The 18638-nt window shown below is 36.1% G+C and overlaps 1 protein-coding gene across 4 annotated transcripts in view; it reads left to right on the top strand.

Moving 5' to 3' along the window:
* LOC132121630 (cytohesin-1-like) overlaps positions 1-18638 on the top strand; it is a 60288-nt gene that overhangs the window by 34530 nt on the left and 7120 nt on the right. For 3 of the 4 annotated variants that reach the window (XM_059531229.1, XM_059531227.1, XM_059531228.1), the window contains exons 2-6: positions 9224-9306; positions 14433-14497; positions 15645-15711; positions 16107-16225; positions 17299-17379. In XM_059531229.1, coding sequence (XP_059387212.1) covers positions 9224-9306; positions 14433-14497; positions 15645-15711; positions 16107-16225; positions 17299-17379 — 415 coding nt within the window. Of the gene's footprint in view, positions 1-963; positions 1100-9223; positions 9307-14432; positions 14498-15644; positions 15712-16106; positions 16226-17298; positions 17380-18638 lie in introns of those variants that run through there. The other variant, XM_059531230.1, reaches the window with a different exon arrangement.

Raw genomic sequence — 18638 nt, forward strand, 5'->3', positions numbered from 1 at the left:
ATATTGATCATAATTGATGTAAATTGTATTTATACACATCTTTATTAAACTGGCCATCGACCATCCTGCTTTGCTTTCTAAATATAAACAGTTTTAGCCATTGAATATCTCTCATTTTAACAAATAAGTAAAAATGCTATATTATTTTATATTATGTACTGTATATATTTTAGATATTTTTTTTAACTTTAAAAAATGTTTTTAAAATAACTATCTAATGCTCACCAAGGCTACATTTATTTGATCAGTAATCAATCAGTAATCAGTAATCAATGCAGTAAAACAGTAATATTGTAACATAATTTTGCAGTTTAAAATAAATTTTGTATTTTAATATATTTTAAAATGTAATTAATTCCTGTGAAAGCTGACTTTTCAGAAGCCATTGCAGTATCACATGATCTTATAGAAATCATTGTTGCTCACTGCTCAAGAGGTAATGCTAAAAAACAGTTGTGCTGCTTAATATATATTAAAAAAAAGTTTATGTAATAAAAAATTGTGTAACACAAATAAGTTGAAATTGTGATCAATTAAATGTAGAAACACTGAAGTAACACTCTAAATGTCTTTACTGTCACCTTTGTCCTTTGATCAATATAAGGCAACCTTGCTGAATAGAAGTGTTTATTTCTTAAAAAAAATATATCTTCCTTAACCCAAAATTTTAAATAGTAGTTGAAATAACACGGGGGCAAAATTCTGTACAGCCACAGAGTGGAGCTCTTGAGTGTGCTGAAATGAGTGTGTGTGCTGGGGGAGGAGACAAGAGGAGCAGGTTACAGAGAGCAATAAAGAGAAAGAACATGAGGAGGAGAGGAGGGGGTCATTTTTACACACAGCAGAGTTTGTGCCGAGAGCAGAGCAGTTGAGATCTCAAACTGGCTGCTTCATTTTCCTGTAGCATCACTTCCACTCACACACTGAATGCTGAAGATTACTGGAAGATCTTGAGAGTTATGATTCTACTGGTTTTTCAGGGCAACAACAACGCATAAACGTGCATTTATTACTCTAAATGGATTAAATAAGGTACTGGGAAAATGGAATTGTGAAGGCTTAGAACTGTCATTCAGGATTACCGGATTATTTCACTCAGGTATATTGACTTTTTTTTTTGTGCATTTATAGTTATTTGCATTCATTCATAATTTGACTTCTCAACATAGCAGTGCATGTGACACATCTTATAAAGCAAATGCACACTTTGACAAACTCATTGCCAGTTTCTTTTGCAGGCCTGTGGATGGCCTGCGACATAGTTGCATAGTTGAATAGTCATCGTAGAATGAGAGTCAGTATGACATCAGGAAACTCGTGGCAGCCACAGGACTTGTAGCGTGTTTAGATGGAGGCTTTGTATGAGCTTCTGGGATGAGTTGATTACGCTGTTATTCCGATCTGTGGCTTGTGTTCTTCAGCTGCCTTTTTTATCAGTGTGTTTGCAGAGACAATGCTTTGAAGGAGCAAGTAGTGGGTGTTCTTGTATCAACTGATGTTTGAACCAAGATACTTGATTATAGTTGCAGTTTTGTGGTGTAGGCTAGTATATTGGCTCTGTGGCAAAACCTAGTAAGCTGCCCTTTAAGGCTTGTTCACACCGGGACGAATATCGTGTGCGATTATCACCGACATTTAACTCCTCGTGACTAAACAAAGGGTGCCAATGTGAGTGTGCACACAGACACGCAAAAAAACACCTCGGCCTTGTTTTTTTTTGGATTGACGCGCCACTTTAAAAACTGGCCAATCATTAGGGCCTTTTGCACCGAAGGAAGGAACCTTTTCATAGTACCAGAACTAACTGTGGAACTACCCACTTTTTGCCATTTTTGCACCACCGGAACTAGGTGTGATTTTAGAATCGGACTGCCTTTTTGAGAACCAAATTAGCTCCTACTCCGGAGCAGGGTCTAACCATCACAACTGGTACTAACCGTGACATAAGTAGACACTGATTAGAAAATGCCCTCACCCGCCATGATTTTTCAACATTGTGTCAACTTATTTGGCAAGTATGATGAACAGCAATAGATGAACGGACACTGAAGTGCAGGCACTTGTAGCAAATGCATGACTGCCGGTTGTCGTTGGAGATTCTTAATCCTCCTTTCTGTTCTTTCAGTCATTTTAAGTATACGTCGACATTCCATGACCATTATTGTGAAACCCGCGAGACACAACAAAAATACAACTCCGATCACAGGGTCCTCCATCCTCCTGTTGTTAACGTTGTTGAACGCCGTGAACAAATGACATCACTGTCGACCGGCTTACGTCATTTCCTAGTACACACTGTTGGTGCGAACGCAACTCTTTAAATTTTACCGGGAAATAGTTCGCACAAAATCGTCCCAGTACTTTAGTACTGTACATTTAGTTCTGGAACTAAATCTGTGTGAAAGGCCCTAGTGAAATTGGCAGTTTTGTTCACATGTCTGGAGCTGCTGAAGTTACAGTAAAACACGACTTGGTGGTGCTCAAGCACAAAACGGTCTTGCTGTGCACATTTGATAACTAACGACGAAGAGGAAGTAAGTTGACCAAGAATATGCGTTGAGGCAAGATGAATGTAGAGCTGCTGGTCTCATTGGTGTCTGAACACAAAGGGCTTTATAACAAATGCGACAGCGACTACAAAAATCTCGATAAGAAGGAATTTTTATGGAGAGGAATTGCAGATCAAATAGGATTCGATGTGTACTGGGTATTTCTGTTTTTCATTAAGCGGTATCTAATGTCAGGGAGTGAATTTGCACATTCACTCGGCTCATCGCCAGCGAAAATTGATTGGGTATGAACACAAAAGTGCACCATAAAATGTTGGTGATAAGCACGAGCGATAATCGTCCTAGTGTGTATGAGTCTTTACTTTGTAAATACAAAAAAAACCAAATGTGATGTTTGGCTAGTGTATAGTAAATGTCATCCCACTGGCGGTAACAAACCTCCATACTCAAGGGGGCAATAGAGTTGCCATCAAAAGTCACATTAAAACGATTGTTCTGTTAGCTAGCTTGCTGTAAAAACATTGACAGTATCACTGGTTAGCATCCTCAAATATGGTAAACAGAAGCTCAAACGTTGTTGCCTGACACACTACCAGTGACATTTGTCAATTAAAGTACTTTGCTAACAAGATCTTTAGCTGGTGCTGTGCAATGACAGTAGATGACCTGAAAGAAAAGACTAATACTCTCTATAGCGCCCATACTGCACTGCAGACAATGTAGTGTGTGCATAAATTGTTATGGGATACATTTCGGTGTGTACATACTTCAGTTTGTTTTGGGTTTTGAAATGTGGTATCATATTATGTTAGCATGTTGCTAGCAATTAACATAATAGTCAATTCGATTGAACTTCTTTGAGATGTCTCTAGTTAGCGTTTTTTTCACTGCCGTCTTGAATTAATTTTCTTTCACTTGTTGCAGTGGATTATAGGACATTAATCCACATTAACCTACGTTAACATTAATCCATAATGTTAGAACACGTTCTCTTTCCCTTTTCACCGCAGGAACCTTTTCATAGAACCAGAACCTGGTGATACCAGGGCACCGTTGGTAAAATTGAGCTAGAGCTGGATCACATTACCCAGGAGTGCTCGCCCTAGTTTGATATCTCGTTTTAGAAATATATCTGGCTGCGATGACAGTAAGAATCCATTTTTTTAACACTATAATTACTTTGACTTGACTTCTATTAAATGTTGATTCATGCACCTTTTAATATGAGAAGGAAAGTTTTTGTATTAATACTAAACATTTATTATTATTGATATTATTTGTTATTATAGTATTATTTAATGTTTGAATTAGCATTTGTTTTATTTTTAGTTGCTTTTGAATTAAAAAAATATATAATTTTTCAATGTGCTTTTGTCATTTTGTCTTTTTTAAATTTCTGTATAGCTTTAATTGTTTTTTTAAAGACATTTTTTATCAGTTTAGTGCTTCAACTTACTAACATATTTATACAAAAAGATAATTATATACTTTTTCATTTTTTATTTCCATATAATGTCTATTTTTCCAAGAATTGCTCAACTAATGTTAATCAAGGGGTTTTGCTACAAACTCTTTTAGTTCTCTTTTATGTCTATTCACAAACTTTTCTCTACCATAAGTCGTAGCTATACACAATGTGTGTACTATACAAATGCCATAAATGGAGAAGAAAGCATTTCATAGTACCCTTCTATTAAACAGTAATGCTATAAAGAGGTCTGTGGCCACACACAAAATAAAAACCCACAAGAGACACCCCACCTCTCATAAAACGACTCTTTGACATCGATTTAGAACGGCTTCTCCCTGAAGATTTATATGCTCATATCAATGTCAAAGGCAGACATGTGTCTCTGTGGTAGTAGCACCTGCCTGCGAGTTTGGACCAACATTTGACTTGGAAATTAATGGTACCTTTCACGTGGTTGAGGGTGCATTCCAGCTGGGATAAAAACCTTGTTGCCATGGCCGAACATGGTCCCAGTGACGTCCAGCTTCAGCTTATGAATTTGGATAACTCAAGCCAGGCTAGAAGAGTTCATGAATAAACGTTTTTCTATCAAACCAGCTACTGGCAACTGGTGTGATGTCTGACAGTCTAAAGCCTGCTTTTATTCTTGCTTTATTTACATTCATCCAATAATTTTGCTCTTTGACAGTGTGTTATTCATTTTGAGATCGAGATTGAAGACCCGATGAAATCCGAATTGGTTGTAGTTTGTGCTTTTATGCTTTTATGCCATTTATGCTTTTGCTCCTAAAAGGTAACATATAAATTTGATATCTTTTTGTTCGGGTAAGTGGGTTACAAAAACATTGAAGATGACTTCTGCACTACGAATTTTAGTACAATCTGATACTCCCTAGCAAGAGACCCCAACAGCAACTAACTAGTAGCAAATCATAGTCATGGCCGTAACTGTATCTAAAGCCTGTTGGTTATTTAAAAAAATGAACGTGGTCTAGCCCTATGATATTTGCTTTTCAAGGTTTTTTTAAGAGATTGTTCACCCAAAAATGTTAATTCTGTCTTCATTTACTCACTATTAATTTTTCAAACCAGTATGATTTTCTTTCTTCTAACACAAAAGATGACAGTTGACGGTAGACATTGACTTTTATATTACGAAAAAAAAAATCCTATGGAAGTCAGTGGCTACTGTCAACTGTTTGGTTACCAATGTTCTTCAAAACATCGTCTTTTGTTTTTAACAGAAGTAAGAAATAGGGCTGTCACTTTTTATTCGATATTCGAATATGCATTCGAACATGACGTGAAATATCCGTAATAGAAATATAAATAAACTACCCGGTTTTTAAAATGCCATGTGTAGCGCATTTTTTACAGTCTATGATTAGACTGTTTGTTTTTTATTTTATTCTTTGCCATCTTATCCAGTAGAGGGCACTCTACAAGGTTTCCCATACATTCATTAATTTGTGGCGGCCCGCCACAATATCAACGCTGACCGCCACCGATTGATTCAGATTTTAAAACTATTTAATATGGGTACAATTGTATTTTATTGTAGAGCTGCACGCTGCTTGCTCCCTCCCTCTCACAAACTGACAACGGAGGCACGCACGACTAGCCCCTCCTTTTCGAACACGATCTGAATCAAAACATGAGCATGCGTTAGTTACAGATTGTATTCCCCCAGTGAAGATTCCAGAATCAATCCGGAGTTGAATGGTTAGTAATGAACACTGCTGCTCAACATAACTCTGAGAAGTAAGTCTATGTTAAGCGCTGTCGCGTTTCTATTACAGATTCGTGCAAAACTTTAGTGTTTTTTTTCTAAATATCGATAAACAACTATTGCGAAATGACGGCGTTTCCATTAACCGATGTTATGCGACTAAAACGTCATTTTTTTCCTCTCGCGATCAGTCATTCCAAAAATCATGGCAACGGACGTTGGTTTCTTTGTTCTGTTGAACACAAAGGAAGATATTTGGAAGAATGACAGAATCAAACAGATCTCGGTCCCCATTGACTTCCATAGTAGGAAAAAATATATACTATGGTAGTCAATGGGGACCGAGATCTGTTTGTTTACAAACATTCTTCCAAATATCTTCTTTAGGCTACATGAAAAAAAAAAAAAAGATTCAGAACAGGCACAAAGAATAACGTGACAACTTTAACAGCAGCCACGTTATTCTTTGTGCCTGTTCTGAATCTTTTTTTTTTTTTTTTCATGTAGCCTAATGTTGTGGGCTATGCATAGTGGCACTTCATTTAAGTTGATATTCATACAAGTTGATAACCTGTTTCAAACATTAAGTTAAAAATATGGGCACGTAGATATTCAAATATATTCAAATACATTGCATGATATTCGATATCCGTTCGAATGTGATTTTTCTCAAAAGTGACAGCCCTAGTAAGACATCAATACAGGTTTGGAGCCACTTAAGGTTGAGTAAATGAGAGGTGAACTATTTTTTTGGTGAACTATCCCTTTAAGTCTGCAATTTTGCTAAAAATTTAATTTGCAGTCATTGTTTTCAAAAGTATTTCCCTGAATCTTTAAATGGCTCTTAGCTTGTTCTCTCAGCTCACATGAATGTTAAACCAGGACTTTGGCTTCTAATGATTCATTAGGAATGTGCTAATGAAATGCTAATGCAGCTTTAGCATGAAGCTTTGTGTTTTCAATGGCAAGCACATAAGGAAGCATTCGGCTAATAACTGCCTGAATGTGTGCAGATGCATAATGGGCCTCACAGTGGGTACAATTTATAGTGTCTTGTGTATGTGTGAAGAGAATCAAACTTTGACCGACTGTTTCTCAGTGTTCAGTGTAGCCAGAAAGCTTGCGTTAATAATGATGTCTATGCTGCAAGCAACTGTGTTGATCATAATGCCATATCTACGGATTTGTTTTATAATAATATTTTTATTATAATGTTTTATTATAACATTCCAGTTTTGTCAGACAGCATTTCACATTGCAGATAGACCAAATATAATATGGTATATATATATAATAGGCTATATACATAACACATACCATTTAAATGTTTTTGTCAGTATTTTTATACTCCGTATTTTACACCCCAATGTATAATTTTCACGGCTTTCAACAGAATATTTTTGAGTGAGCTGTCTCTTTAAGACTTCAAGATATCCTCCAGTTGTTCTCTGAGCTGCTTTTTCCATAGATGTAAATCCATATCCAAACAAGTGATGCCTGTATATTTGGGGAAAAATGCTTGTAATGCAAATTTAGCTTATAGTGGAGTTGGCTCTGTGTTGAAACTCCACAATGTGTGTTAATATAAAGTCTTATCTCAGTTCCTCTGAAATGATCCTCTGTGATGGATGTCTACTAACACAGCCGCCTGAACTCACTCATACCTGAGTGACCTTTTCCTCCTATTTGATATCGACTCCAGGAACATGTGTACTACTTGTAAACTCCAGCCTCACCTCAGGCGAGACTAGTGGATTTCTGCAGGAGGCTGCAATACTAATTTCTGCAAAATGAGGAGGGATGGTCTGTTTTTTTTTGGATGGGATTTCTGCTCACAGAGTGCCTGTCAAACATCCCAGCTTGAGTTCAGCAGGGAGAAACATGCAGTGCGTTGCCACAGTGACAAGCAGCCGCTCAGAAAAATGGTTATCCATGTGATTGGTGAGGCCGATCATGTGGGCAGGCTGTAGGTTTGGAGGAAGATGCGTCTTCATCACGATGGTGACGTTCTCACCAGCTAATGTCAGATCCTGATGGATTGTTATCTGTTGCCATGCTTGCAGTATGAGAGAACCATGGCTACCTTACTTTTTTGTGATGGTGTAAATGGAACAAGGAATCAATTAGTCCATGGGCTGGAGTAGGGTCTCTTTAGGGTCAGACTGCCATACGGGCCACCAGGAAGGGATTTAATGGGGTCACATGAAAGGTGAGGGCCATCATATCATATGACTGAGTGTCTTTGTTTTGTTTTATTGGGAGGTCAGCTGATCACATGGCTTGGTAAGGTCAGGGTTGAGTTTAAATGCTTTAATCTTGACATACTTTTTACGAGTTTTTCAATACCAAAGGAATCTGCCCTTTTTTGTTTTTAAAGGTCTGATGTCCTCCGATGCCCTGTGTTGTTTTTAGATCCCAAATCCATTAAAGAGATGCCTGGATCAAGACAAATGACCTTTGGACATTAATGGCTTCATGTCATCTGGAGACACTGTCAATCATGTTTTAAACATAACTGATAACAGAAATCGGTCACATCTCTTACTTTCTTTCTTTTTTTTTTATACAGAATTTTCTTCAGTGGTTTTTCCAAGTATCAAGACTTTGCTTTTGAGAAATAATCAATTTAAACACCCTAAATTCATACATGCTGTATTAATATCTTAATGTAATTTACTAAGATTGAAAAGTGAAGATTCTTTCTCTGACTGGCATCAGCCAAACCAAGCAGAATCGGGAGGAACCGTATTGAACTGACTTTAGTGCTCTTGAACAAAGCACCTAAACTGAATTGCTTCAGAGAAATCTTTGGGTTTATGGATGCAAGGTTCATATTTTTTTTTTTGTGTTCTGCAAATTCTATCATCAGAGCTCTCCAGAGCGCATCAGAACTGCTTTTATGATAGTATTGCATTTTTAAAAATGTTTAGTGTTTATTTATTGAAAACTAGTATATTGTTTTCTTGTACTGACATGTCTATTCATTAGATTTCATTTTTAACAGAAGTCTCTTATCGCTTGTTGTGAAATAATATTTTCTGATAACTGTTTTGTTTTTCTCCTAACCCATTTGGGAAATATCAGTGATGTTGTCCTGACTGGGGATTACAAATTCTTCGAAATAGCTTTTAGCTTAAATGAAAAGCATTTAATTAAATGTACAACTTTCTGCTTTGCCCTGAGAACTAACTGATGTTCTTGATCAGAGGCCCATATAAACATCTCTTTGTTTTTCAAGCTATTGATTGCTAAGTTGGTCTGGGTCTCAGAGGCAGTGCTTTGCCTCAGGCACTTTCCCCTCCTCAAACAATCTCCCTTGTTCTGTTGCACATCACTTCGTGTTAAATTAGTTCGGTTTCCTCCGAAAATATTTTGATGGCCCGTGTAAACTCTTAGAAATGTGCAGAAATGTTTGGGTCAAGAGACCGCAGCGTGACCATTTGCATATTTGTGTTTGTTCGCGTTTGGACATCTGAACACTCATTGTTTGCTTTTGTTTGTTTCCAAACATAGTACCGGATGACCTGACGCCAGAGGAGAAGCAGGAACTGGAGAATATTAGGAAACGAAAACAGGAGCTGCTAGAGGACATACAGGTAATATCGCATTATTTCTCCGAAATTACTACTTCCTCTTCCCCCTAAAATAATGTAAATCATCAGCTAGTGTTGCTAGTTTTGAGTGTTTTTGCTCTTTGAACTGATGGGTGTCTTATAATACTAATTCATTTCACCAAATCAACCTTACGCCCTTCTATCCCCCCTCTTTTTTTCCCTGGGTAAGGCAGCTAGAGTGAGTTGGACCTGTAGAGAATCGAAATTGGACCATGGGAGGGGTTTTCATGACCCTGTCTGTACAGTTTTAGTGTACAGGATTGATGGGATGTCCCTCCCAGGGGTATAGACTAACAACTGGCTTGTGGGGGGGTGGGGGTTTATGCTTTGGAGCAGATGGTGCAAGCCAAGTCCAGCAAATTCAATTATGCTGATTCTATTAAGCAACTGGAATGTCAACCAATAATGCCCCTCCTGCCAACCCACTGTCCCTTGCGTCTCTTAAATGATTTAATCGATCATGTAAACCTCCAAATAAATTTTGGTGGCATATCTTTGGCATTCCTCTTTGCCACTAACTGCCAGTTCCATTCTAGTCTCCTGCTATTTCCCGGTTGCCATAAGCCTCTCTATTAGATTAATCATCTTTACTCCTATTAAATTAGACATTTATTTATTTATTGCTTTTTGATATTTATTTCATTTCATTAGATTTAGAAATGTGTTATACAAGAGCCGATAATCTTGATACTGACGTCTTAATTTTTGCTCAGTCCAGATCTCATAATAACCAAGCCTGCATTTATTTGATCAAAAATAAATGTATTACAATTATTACAATTCTAAATAACTGTTTTCTATTGTAATATATTTTTTGATTTATTTTAACTTTATTAAATGTCATTTATTCCAGAATTTTGAGCGGATTTTTCACCAGATCCTCAGGTCATTCTAAAATGCTCATTTGGAAACATTTCTTCTTATTATCAGTGTTGAAAACAGTTGTGCTGCTTAATATTTTAAAATTAAAATTTGTTTTCTGATTCTTTGATAATTAAAAAATTCAAAATAGTGGCATTTATTTGGAGTAGAAACAGTTTGTAACATTGTAATGCTCATTTATGTCACTTATGATCAGTTTAATGCATCCTTGCTAAATAAAAATATTAATTTCTTTCAAAAACAAAACATACAGTCTTACTAAAGTTTTCGTAGTGTATGTCAAAATATCTGTCGAAAGTAGTTAAAAATGTTTTATTTTTTTCTTATTACACTTTAAAGCTTTAACATTTCTAACTGTGCAAAGCAATTGAGGTGCCATAAGAGTCAGTAAAAGCTCAGCTTTATGAATTTTTTTATTTTGTTGTTGAAAAATGTCGGTGTCTGTCTGAGTAAGATTCCTGGGATGAGCCTGTAGCAGAGGATTTCTTTTTGCCTTACTCTCTATAAATGTGGAGATACAGACAGACAGACAGTAGAAGAATTTGTCTCGCCGACAAACAGTATGAGATGAGTTAACTGGAGCGTTATAAGACCCCAGTCTCTCCTTCACATGAGTGGAGGTTGTGATGGGTCATGATCAGAGAAAACTGATCCAGTCAGCTCAATATAGCAGACCACCTCCTCTCTAGACCCTCTTACACTCTTCCTGAGGAGTCGTGTGATGCTGCCCTCCACCAGACCCTCCCTCTGACCTGAAGACACAAGACTACCTTTGGGCAGTGGGGCGGTACAGCATTCATGATGGGTAACCATACCAAAATTTCAGTGGTGAATACCAGTGAAATGTTAGTTTTTGATTCCAAGACAAACACCAATATGCTGTTGGACACAATCCTTTGAGTGTTTCTCCAGATGTCCTTGCTTTTTTGATCAGGATACTTTCTCTCACACGGAGTCTAGATCTAAATCAGGTCAGCTCTGCTATATTATTAGACCTCTCAAGTGAAACAGAACTTCAGCCCTTATGTTTAAGTAAACATCTGTCATTTCCCAGAGTGCTTCTGATTTTCACTACAATAACCAGTGAGTTTGAAAATGGATGCTTGGCTGTCTGGACTAAATGGTTTTTATTTGCGCTCACTGAACCGGCAGTGTTCAGACATTTGACGGAGCCAATCTGGCTCTGTCTTTTGTGTCCGGTGCTATGTGATGCAGGCCCTGAAGGCCCTATCGAAGATACCATCGCCTCTGTCAGTCCAATTAGGGTTAGCCGAAGCGGATCGATGCTGTGTGTGTGATAGCTCATCTCTGGATTAATAGGTGGTCTGATATTTGAAGTTTAGAGAAATATAGATAGTAGAGGAATAAGGGTACAAGTAATGGTTAGGAATATTTTGTGCTTTTATGACAATTGCATTTACTTGATTTTATTTTTTATGTATTGTTTTTCCTAATAGAGTGTGGTTCCATTAAAGCCAAAGTGATCTTTTTTTTTTTTTTTTTTAAGTATTTTTCTTAATAAAGACATTTTGCTCAGTTAAAGACATAATCTTACATTAAAACATCATCATGACTACTTCATTCCATCTTTGTGCCCGCAGCCGTCTACGAGCTCTGAGAGGAGTTCAGAAAAACTAAGTCTGATTCACTGGACTATTTGTAGTGACTTTCCATGCCTTCTAAAGATGTTTTAGACCGAAACAGGACGTATTTAAGGCTAGAAATGTTGCAGATTAATAGCACGATTTCTTCGTTTCCATATTCTTGGACTCTTCAGCCCTCTAAGATTGTCCTCTCTATAACTCATTGATTTATTTAACGCTAGAGGTCGACCGATATTGGATTTTGCCGATACCGATAGCTAGGTTGGACCACACTGGCCGATACCGATTAATTAACCGATAGTGTTTAAAATGGATACTGAAAAAAATAAAATAGTGCTTTATTTACAAAAAAAAAGTAGTGACAAAAATTACATGATTAGGGCCCTATGAAATGTTTTGTCTCTCATCATATCTCATCACATCATATTTTCTTAAAGATGCTTAATGATTTTCCCCCTCAAAAATTGTGTATTTACATTTTTATTGTTATCAAATCAAGGCATGAAACATTAATTTTATTTGTCTTTTAATTACTTAAAATTAAGCAAACTTTTTTGGGCAAACAAGGGGGATTTACTATTAAAATTAAAACATGGAAGAAATGTTGTGTGATTATTCCTTAAAAAACAATGCTTGTTTCATTTTAGTATTAGTAGCAGGCTATGTACATTCTACTGAACAATAGACTTCAAAACCGGACTTTTATTTTGACTGGTTGCAAAATAAATGAAAACCTTTACAATTCTGTGCATGTAATATGATGCTTTTGCTCAAATCAAACGGTCAGATGCTCATGAAGTGACTCTCAGAGCAGTTCTGGAGATGTTCTTTATGTGTTTTCTTCCTCATTTTGTGAGAGAGCAGATGCTGAAATCACCTCGAGCGTCACGTGCGCTAAACTGTGAATTCTGTTTTTATGAATGGATTCCGCGGTTAAGGCGGAAATCATAGTTCCCTACAATTATACCAGTACAATGTATACTCTCACACTTGAACTGCTTTTGTTATTGAACATTTATGATTATCTAATAAAAGAGCAGCGCTGAGTCTAGGAGAACTCACCGGTATCACACACACTCCGGGCGCGTCGCGTACAACTCGAGCAGCGGTCTAAAACGGTTTATTTATTCACCAGACAGACAAAAGTTTACTTCAAGAATGAACAATGAGGCAAAGATAAGTTTGAAGTTCAGTGTTTAAAAAATGGAGCAAACAGAAAGAGTGATATATATTATAGCTCTATAAATTAACCATAATTAACCATACAGACTTTATTAGAGCCACAGAAAGACAAACGTTTCAATGGAAATGCTCAATATACAATTTATTATATACATTAACAACGATTCAGGGCGAATATAATGTAATTATATTGTTCCAGCAATCAACTATCGGTGCTGATTAATCGGCAAAACCGATAAATTGGTCGACCTCTATTTAGCACATTACTACATAGAGCACCAAAAGCGCTTGTCTGGGTCAGGCATTTCTGGCTGCACTCCTGTCATGAGGTTTCGGGGTCATTACACACTCTCAAAATGTATAGCGGAGAAAGGTCAAAAGGGCATATGTGTGTGTGTCTGCATTTGTGTGTATGTGAGTGCGTATCCTTGGAGGATTGATAATATGAGTCTTATTGATCTGTGCCTTGGCTGCTTCAGGAAGATGGATTGCTGAGAGTGTTATTTTGGCACACACACTGACTATACATGCGTACAGTACAAAGTTTCGCATCGGGATCATACAGTATAGTTCACTTTATATAGACCAAATGAAAGTGCATTTACAATAATACACCAGCAACATACATCTGCTCACCCACATTCAAAACACTGCTGCTGTAAGTCACATGTATCTAATGTGGATTTGTTACTTATACACACTTTGTGTGGCAAGATACCAAAATGCTTTTAATTGATGCCAGCAAAATATCACAATTCTCAAAACAAATTTTAATACCAAAGCAAAAACAAACATTCAATTGAACATGCCCTTTTAAGTAGATATATATTAATTTAAATATTAACACTAACAGGAGGTGTCCATATATTTATAAATTTAACAATTCTTTGACAGTTTTATTATCAGTTTTATTATTTTATAAGGTTAATAAAGTAAATAATTAAAGGACAAACAAGCAAATATTTATTATAGTATAAATATAGTATCTTAATTTTATATATATATATATATATATATATATATATATATATATATATATATATAGAGAGAGAGAGAGAGAGAGAGAGTGAGCGAGAGAGAGAAGTCATTGTGAATTTTTTTCATACAGTCACACTCACACTTATCACCAAGCTCTTGCTCATCTACCTCATTTTTTTTTTTTACCTCTGTCCTCCCTTTCTATTCCCTCTTACAAATGCTACGTCATCTGGATATCTAATGCAGGTGCCACACTGTGCCATGATTGAATGTTTCATATGCTTGATAATCCTATTAGATATTTATGATCCTCTGTGTGTTCATCTTATTATATTCACTGCTCTCCATCACTTCCTGTGGAAGACTGACTTTGAAAGGGACGTCAGAGGGCAGCTCCACCTTCGGTTCTCCTTTCAATTAATTTAGCCATATTTTTCTTTTCTCTTTTTTTTTTTTTTATAGCGGCTGAAGGATGAGATAGCAAAGGTGACAAATGAGATCGAAAGTCTTGGCTCCACTCAAGAAAGGTAAGATGAGTGATTTAATTTTTCATTCTTTAGAGCAGTCCAATCCAGTTTGACCACCTTCAGCTGGTGTCTGCTGTATGATTCTGCCATATTCACACTCAAATGCACATTTCCATTTACTCATAAGCAACCATGGAGAAATGACACACACATCCTCAGTCTTTCCCATCCCCTGTTTGAATATTTAATGACAGTGCCCCCTACGGGAGGGGAGGCTTGTGAATTATGTACAGCTGTTTTGGTAAGAGAGGGTGTAATTTGTGTAAATTGACAATTGAGATGATGTGTTCGGGACTTTGCAAGAATGTGTATTTATGTCATGCAGTATGTTTCTATTTACATTTACATTTTATAAAGGAAAACGATTTAAAAAAGGATGTATCCTAATGTTGAATTTTAACACTTTGATTTATTGCAGTATGAGGGAATGTTCACACAGAACACATTTTCATATTACACTGCGCTTCTTTTTTTCCCGTAGTTTTTCTTGTAAACATGCACTAGACAAATGTGTTTGACATTGCGCTCACATTTCTAGACTTTTTATTAAAAATTTAAAAGAGGTGCAACTTTAAAAAAGACATTGCTTATTTCTCCAGTTCCAACAGTTTTTCAATGCAAAAACACCTTCTGTGTGAATGGCCCCGATACTGCCTGAGTTCAGTGACCCATAGTCCTAGACCAAAAAGAATCGCATCAAAGAATATACATCAAACTGAATCAGGCCCATTCATTATACATGATGCATGATCCCACTGGGGCCATGAACACTTAACAGGAACGCCCACTGTGATTCACATGAGGGCCATTTGGATGGAAGAAACCCATTTTCAGAAAGTGTTCCATGTCGTTAACCTTGCTTTTATGAAATTCTTTTGTCGTTCTTTGTTCCTCCTCCACCTCGAGTGGTGCCATGTGGCCACAATGGAAAGTACAGTAGTGTGCAGATCTTTACAGGCTGTGGCTTTCAACATTACTTGTCACACCACCATCCAAAAGTGCATTTGGCTGTATGGTTATTAATGATGTCATTGAGGCCCTGACTGGCGTGGGTGTTGAACAACTACATTCCCTGAGTTTTATCTTTAGATTGCAGCTGTCTTACCTACCCAGCATTAATAACGCATTCATCTTTCTGTGTTTACAGAATAAACATGCAGCGGAGTAAACAGATCGCTATAGGCCGCAAAAAATTTAACATGGATCCCAAAAAGGTAAACAAGCGTTGGGGTGTAATACAAAAAGCATCTATTTTTTTGTATTTGAAGTTTTCTCCATCACAGACATTCTCTGATATGCTTTGGTAAAGGAAATGATCCCCCATTACATAAAATGCATTGCCAATTTGCATATTTAAACCTTTGATCTCGTGTGGGTGCACATTTTATCATAAGCACACGCTGAGCATCACGCAGCCACACAATTTTCAGTTCATTTCCGTAGATTTACTAAAATCCAATCTCGTAGTTCAAAGAGCAGGATGAGAGCAGAGGAAAGAGACTGATGTTTTTTAATGTACTTTGCTAACACCGTATTGTGAAACTATAATGTATACGTGTAGGACTGCTTTGGAAGATCTTTATGCTGAATGATGTGGTTTTTTTTCCAGGGTATTCAGTTCCTCATAGAGAATGAATTGTTGAAGAACACTTGTGAACATATTGCTCAATTCCTCTACAAGGGTGAGGGCCTCAACAAGACAGCCATCGGAGATTATCTGGGTGAAAGGTAAGAACGAGTCCTTCTTGCTGAAAATTGAGAAAAACAGAGCTCCTGAAGTCTTAATAAATGCATTCAAAACGTGGAAGAAATATTTTTAGACAAAAATCTTAAATGGCACTGCTTTTAGCATTGATAATAATACAAAATGTTTCTTTAGCACCAAATCAGCATATCAGAATAATTTCTGAAGGGACATGTGACACTGAAGACAGCTTTGCCATCACAGGATTAGATAACAAAAAAAAAAAATTAAAATAGAAAAGTTTTTTGAAATTGTAGTAATATTTCACATCATATTATATTGCTATTTTTACTGTATTTATTATCAAATAAATGCAGCTTTGGTAAGCCCAAGAGACTCATTTCAAAAACTAGATTAATGGAAGTTAAACAGATTTAGGCTTTTTTTTTTAAATATCTGAAATATCTAGAATCAGCTGTAATCTGTTTTAGCTCTCATTCCAAAATACTTTAATCATTCAATAAAACTCTTTTTTTTTATGTACACCAGCATAAATACAAACACATTGATTTCTGTGTCACCTGAGGAAAATCAGTAGTGAATCCTGGGATCATTGTTGAAGTGAGGTTATGGCAATGCTGAGTTGGATGAAGTAGAGCTTAATGGATGGACCCCCAAAGTGGGTTAATGCATTCGCAGCTCATTGATATTATCAACATGCCCCATTTCCTTACTGAAGAAGGGACTACAGTAGTTATACACGGACAGTAATCCCAGACGTAATCCCCTCCGTGAGATTTAATGGCCATTGGACACCTCTGAGAGGAGGATCACAGCCGTAATTCAGAGTTTTTTAACAGTAGAGAAGGTTTTTAGTGGCATATGTTTCGAGTGAAATTCATCTGCTTTTTGTTTTTATTAAAAATTAATTTAAAATTTCTGTAATTAATTTAGTTCAAAATTATCTAACAGTATTATTTTGCTGCTTTGCAAGCACTGGCATTTTCTGAAGGAAATACAAATCTAGTTGCTCCATCTTTTTTATCAGATGTCACTTTAACATCATTGCTGTTGATCTAAGACTGAATCTCCTGTCAATTTTCTTTCTCATTTTCAGGGATGAGTTCAATATTCAGGTTCTTCATGCCTTTGTGGAGCTTCATGAATTTACAGACCTCAACCTGGTTCAGGCACTCAGGTGACAAAATACAGATGCTTAGATGTTGTTCTCCTTTGACAAATGCAGCAAATTTTAGCAAATGTATTTGATAATCTGGTAAATTGATTATTATTAATTAATGATTAGATCTGGTAAGTTCCAAAGAAAATTTAAATGGCAAAAGTAATTCCATTATATAAAACTGGGGATAAACATAATTTCACAAATTATAGACCTGTTTCTATACTCCCCCAGTTCTCCAAAATCCTTGAAAAACTTTTTACGGAAAGACTTAATAATTTAATTGAAACACACAACCTTCTAGTTGACAGTCAGTATGATTTTCGGACAAATAGATCAACATTTTTGGCACTAATGGAACTTATTGAAATTAAAAATTGTATAGATAAGAAACAAGTAGTGGGAATTTTCACAGACTTAAAGAAAGCATTTGACACTATAAATCATGACATTCTATTAAATAAACTGGAGAAGTATGGTATTAGAGGGGATGGAATAGACTGGGTGAGTAGTTATTTAAGAAATAGGCAACAGTCTGTAGAAATTGGTGAACATAAATGTATATATATATGAGCATAACATGTGGTGTTCCACAGGGATCAGTCTTGGGTCCAAAACTGTTTATAATTTATATGAATTATGTACAGAGTATCGGATATACTAAAATTTGTTTAATTTGCTGATGACACAAATATTTTTTTTGTTCTGGGGACAATTTACAGCAGCTTTTGGGGGTGATTACAACAGAAATGAATAAATTAAAACAGTGGTTTGATGTAAACAGATTGCAATTGAATATAAGCAATACAACGATTGTTATTTGGAAAACATAAACACTAAAGTAGAATTGAAAATTGACAACATAAGTATAGAAAGAGTACATAAAAATAAATTTCTTTAGTGTGATTTTGAGACCACAAAATCTGCATTTAAAACTGCTAATGAAACGCGACAAAGCAAAATTTGCCATAGCAATACTGAATAAATCAAGACATATTTTGGATAATAAATCAATGCATGTTTTACATAATACACTTATATTACCAGTTATTGTGTGGTAATTTTGGAAACCCCTACTACTAATAATTTACAGTCAATATGCATGTTACAAAGAAGAGCAATTAGAATCATCAATAACGTTTATTTTTTAAATCTTTATTTTTAAAGTCACATATATTGAAGTTCATTGATTTGGTTAAATTTAAGACTACACAAGACACATGCTCGTTGCAAGAAATAATTTACTTTGAAAATTTGAAAAAAAAAAATTACGGAAA

The sequence above is a fragment of the Carassius carassius genome, chromosome 39 (genome assembly GCF_963082965.1).
Source record: "Carassius carassius chromosome 39, fCarCar2.1, whole genome shotgun sequence".
In the NCBI taxonomy this organism is placed as follows: Eukaryota; Metazoa; Chordata; class Actinopteri; order Cypriniformes; family Cyprinidae; genus Carassius; species Carassius carassius.